Source organism: Diospyros lotus, chromosome 5, assembly GCF_014633365.1.
Source record: "Diospyros lotus cultivar Yz01 chromosome 5, ASM1463336v1, whole genome shotgun sequence".
NCBI lineage: Eukaryota > Viridiplantae > Streptophyta > Magnoliopsida > Ericales > Ebenaceae > Diospyros > Diospyros lotus.
Window position 1 is genome coordinate 17,143,568 of NC_068342.1, and position 5,255 is coordinate 17,148,822.

The window sequence follows — 5,255 nt, forward strand, 5'->3', positions numbered from 1 at the left end:
TTTGTTCGTCCAAACCTAAGGTGTGGTGCAGCTGGTTGCCATGGGCAAAATATTAGTACAATACTTTCTTTCATGCGTCCTCAAAATTAACCTCGTTCTAGATTGCCTATAGGCATGAACTTCCCCCATTATTGAGATTTGAGAAGGGTAGTATAGCAATTTCTGCAATCAAACAGGAACTATTAAAGCAAGACTCAACTCTCGATGAATTGCAGTCTCAACTATTAAAGGCTCAAGTTCGGATGAATTGTAGTCCATGTGTCGCAACTGCGCAGGGCTGATGGAGCAATTAAGGAAATCCTCGAAATTCCTTATCAGCTTTCAACTGGGCTGAAAATAAAGGTATCACTGAAATTTCTGTTGGGAATAAGGCCAAGCACAAGGGAAAATGTAAGGAACCTTGATGTCCTTATTCAATGGAAGGGGTTCCCCCTTGGAAGCAACATGGGAGCCTTACCATCATATTCTACTTCAATTTTCAGAATTCCACCTTGAGGACAAGGTGAGATTTATGGACGGGAATGTTGTTAGGATCCCCATTAAACAAACTTATCAAAGAAGAAGGAAGGGAAAAGTGGTGGGGACCACAGGGGTAACCAAGTAAAATGACTCAAGGGTGGAAGAGTCACAAGTTAGTTAGAAAGAAATAATCGAGCATATGGCTACAACGAACAGGGGAGAAGGTATAAAAGGGAGAAGAGAAGGAGAGAGAATGGGAGTTGAAAAATCTATTAGAAAAGTCGTGGGAGAAATAGATCCTCTCGAAGAGGCCTTGTTTTATCTTCTTTCATTTCATTGTATTGATTTATTTCATTGTATTGGTTTACCTCCATTGCCGAAGCTAGTGAAGGTAAGGAATTCTTATTGTTTTAAAATAAAAATTCAATCAATTGATTAGAGGTACTATCAAAATGCTTGTTAAATGCAATGGTGGACCCAGATAGATAGATTCTCTACAACTCCGCACTATTGTGATTGTGTTATGTCACGTCATTATTTGCAAGCCCGCATTCTTTCATGAATCGCGCTGGGCCGCTGGCCATACCCAACCACCATGATCTCAAATTTTAATTTTATTGGATAGAACCAAATTATATAAATTCTAATTTTATAATATAATCATCTTTTTATGTTGTTTGTCAGTTAACTATCACGAGTGAGTTTTCTCCATTAATCATGCTTAATACCAGCTAGGAATAGGAATAGAACAAGTATCTTTAATATTAGAGGAGTATTAAATAAAATAACCACCGCAACCAGAATACACACCCACCATGACGACCACCAAACTTCATATACTTTAATTCATTGCTGTCATTATACTTAGATTTTATATATAAACATATACTTTCTATTGTTATTTTATGTTTTATATCTGTACCTCCTCAATGCTCCATTTCCCATTCCCAATCATAACCCGGGAAGCCAACTTGTACAGGCCAGCCCACCATAATTTCAACCCCATCTTCTCAACACAGGCTAAGGTCTCAATGAAACTTAATTTAAGCGCCTGATATTGAAAAAAAAAAAAACCTTAATTGAAGCGGGTTCCAGTTGTATTTAAGCGCGTCCCTGACGGATTGTCGAACTAGCAAATGAAGTATAAACAAAATATACTCCATTTGAGTATTAGCTCTGATCACCTGACCACACAAAAAAATAAATAAATAAGGAATTTGAGCTCTGTCAACGAGAACCGAGCAGAAACGTTCCGGTATATATATAGGGAAGAAAAGTCAACCCATAAAAACCATAAACCACCTTGCATAGCCACCAAGCCAGTAGAGCATTGGGAGTCCTGGAGCATAATTATAACCTTTGAAAACCCGAGGGCGGCTATGGACAAAGTTTCCTCGAAGAACCATCTAGAAAGTCCACAAAAGCGGTTGGTAAGAGAGAAGAGATCAGAGCCAATCAAAGTTTCTCAATGACCAGTGTGATAATTAATTAAAATATATTTAAGTAGCCTTTTCCCCTGCCCATTACTTAAATGAAATGCAAGGGGCTTCCTAGCCAAATTTCATGCGCATCAAGTAGTCACCAATCAGGAAAGAAATATACATTCCCCGGGGTACTTGTAACTTACTTGCTTGAAACATCACTAAAACAGCCAGATTTGCCTACAGCCAAGTAAATACGCCGTGGCATCATGAGGCAAAATATCCATCTGAGATGACTGGCAGGAGATTCAGAGCTACGCTCCTGATACTCCCGAAGGCTGACGTCAGAAAGGAAAATAAACACCGCAAGATTAGAATGGCAATTCAGATAAAAGAACGAAAATTTTACGCAAACAGTATAAAAAAACGTTTTTTTATATATAACATTACATAACCAACCCCAGCTTTGGCACAACCAACCAAACAAATTACACCATAACAAACACTACACGCTACAGTAGCACTCTCATCAAGCAAGCGACCCACAAGCCCATACTTACGCACATGTGCATGTAGTAGGACAGATTTACAATTCATCAGAGTTCACCTCACAAATTGCCTCTCATCGTTGTTAATTTGTTGTTTTGTATTAGGTACACCACTACCAGCCCTAAGGTTAGAGAGCAACGCGTCACGTCCAGTTAGAACTATTTGGAAGAAAGCATCCACTTGCTTTGCAAGGAGATCCAGTCCTTGTGAAAGATTTTTTGTCCTCTCCCTCAAATTTGAAGTAGAGCTTTGGAGTTCTTCAGCTTTAATATCCACCCCATCCTGTAGAACGGGGTGCAACTTCTTGACACTTGCATCAACTGCTTCAAGTTCTTTCAATACTGTAAAGTGCCCGCTGGAAAATATATTTCTGATCTCCCCATTTACATAATCTTGAACATCCACAAAAGCCTCTGCCCACAAGTACGTCCTTGGAACCGGTAAATCAGCTAACTTATTTGCAGAACCTGAGAAAGCAGCAGCAAAGATCCCACAGACAAGCACAGTTAACACCTTAACTCCATACATAGCCTGCATCAAGACCTTCCCTTTGGCACAATTCTTGACCTTAGGCAGATTAAGTGTGTCAATAAGACCACCTAAAACAGAAAAACAGTTCTCAAGTCTGGGATTCTTTGAACTAATGTGCTGCCTCCATCCATCAAGTGAAGAAGAAGCACGCATGGGCTTTAAAGTAGAGGCATCCAAGTTGTGCAAGGCACATTGAAGCAAGAGATGACCCTGGCTGATGCGTGAGAGTTCTGAAGTAAAAGCAATACAAATATCAAGGAGCCTCACACTGCTGTTCAAGTACACATCAATCCATTTATCATCCCAATCAGAAACTGGGAGTTCAAGATCTGTAATTAAGATTTTTATGTCATCATGAGTTTGGCAAAGCAACTCTATTGCATGTCTCATCCACGACAAGGTCAGGACCTCTTGCTTGTCTTTTGGCTTAAGCTTCCTAAACCTCTCTGCCAAGGCTTCCTCAAAAGTTTTTAACAAACCCAAAAGCTTTGGAGATGGATTGGGACTCTTACGTTGCAGCATCTTGAATGGATTTCCAGATGGGAAGAAAGGCCGATGGGGTTCTTGGGGACGACTCATTTAAGTATATGGCTACAGAGTACAGATAAAGCACAAAAGGTTACATCGTGAGCAAAAGAAGATAATAATCATAAAACCAAACATGAATCCAACACCCCCCCCCCCCCCCCCCCCCCCCCAAAACAAAGAAAAAAAGCTTCCATTGCACAACTGTCTAGCAAATACAGAGTCATAATAAAAAGTCTGAAAGAAGAGTAATTATGCACTACCAATTCAAAATATATATTCAGTTCAAGATCTTTGAAAAACTCAAGGGCCATAACAATATCCATGGAAGGACGCTAAACGGACAAATCTTCAGATATATATCAACAGGTACACCTGTAAACATACAAGATGTCTAAAACGATAGATCTACCATCCTATTATTAAATTACACTCCATTGCAATTCATAATTAAGACAATAATGTATGTACCCAATCAGTTATCTTCATGACTGATATTTATCTTACTAAAAGTTCAAGGATAACCATGCTTCCTCATAAAAAAAAAATAAACAGTTACTTTCTAAAATGATTCAAACCAAAAACCACTTTAACAATCAAATCCTACAGCAGTCATAAGCCATAAGCTAATTGCAAAACCCAAATATCACTTAAAATCCCAAGCCTCTGTACTGCAAATTGCTCCAGAGACCAACAGTTTTTTAGAATATTCAAAACACCATATAAGTGATTGTTTTTTTCTCCAACCTAAAGATACAACATGAATTCAATTTCTAGGCCAGCAAAAAAGATATTACATAAGTTAGAATTGGGGAAAAACTAATATAGCATATCAATTTGGCTTCTTAAAATAGGAATATAAAAAAATTATAATCCTGTGTTTTGCTTCTAAAAATCAAACTTCCCTGTATTAATGGTCCTTAAAAAAGAAATCTACCCTCAACCTAACCCAGACGGCTTGATATATCCCAGTTGACGCAACTCGACCTGAGTTTTCCCTAATTCCAATACCAAAAACACATCAAATCGAAACGCAAAACCTTATATTCTACACATCAAAACAGGCATACATGTACACACACTTAGAACACACGCACACATAAACGCATCCACCAAACAATATGCCTTTTCTTCACCAGCTTACAGCAGATCTACAACAGATACATGTTACCTCAGACAAACAGATCTAAACCTCCTCAGACACAAAACAAAGAAATCATCAGTCAGATCATCCAAAAAAAACAAGAAATAACAGTCAAGTTACTGAAACACTCACCAAATCGACGGATCTTCAACTCAGAGAGCCGTTCTTGTCGAATCCAGTACCAGATCTAAAATAACCCACAGATTCTCAGAAACACAATCACAATCGATCAACAAAACCAAGCTGAAGGAAACTTTTCCACGAAATTCCCAACACGATAGATAGAGAGAGAGAGCGAGAGAAAGTACCTGAAGAGATAGGAAGGAAGGAAGAAAATCACAGAGCAGAATCGGTGGACGAGTTTCTGTGTGCCTGGGAGCAGGTCGTCGCCACCAGTTTTAGAAATGTGAGGATATGAATTGGGGAACGTTGAAAAGTCTGTACGGTGGGACACGTGGTAGCGTGAGAGTGGCTGATGACAGATTTTTTCTTCCTTCTTTTTCTTTTTTTTCTTTTTTGTTTTCAATAAGTGCTTGGACGGGATCCAATTTCCAAATGCGTGCGTGTCTGTCTACCAAACCCGACGACCGACGACGAGAACTAATGGTGTAAATTACAATAATAAA

General features: G+C 38.9%; 1 protein-coding gene across 1 annotated transcript; it reads right to left on the minus strand.

Moving 5' to 3' along the window:
• Positions 1-2,299: 2,299 nt before the first annotated feature.
• LOC127801225 (protein BPS1, chloroplastic-like) lies at positions 2,300-5,049 on the minus strand. The gene is made up of 3 exons (XM_052336153.1): positions 4,938-5,049; positions 4,762-4,816; positions 2,300-3,551 (listed from the first exon to the last, which is right to left on the minus strand). Exon 3 carries the CDS (start codon positions 3,537-3,539, stop codon positions 2,484-2,486), a length of 1,056 nt encoding a protein of 351 aa, XP_052192113.1. The 5' UTR covers positions 3,540-3,551; positions 4,762-4,816; positions 4,938-5,049; the 3' UTR covers positions 2,300-2,483.
• Positions 5,050-5,255: the final 206 nt, after the last annotated feature.

Bases quoted from the DNA above. Each gene is read 5' to 3' on its own strand.
- LOC127801225 (XM_052336153.1), bottom strand. From the start codon at position 3,539: ATGAGTCGTCCCCAAGAACCCCATCGGCCTTTCTTCCCATCTGGAAAT.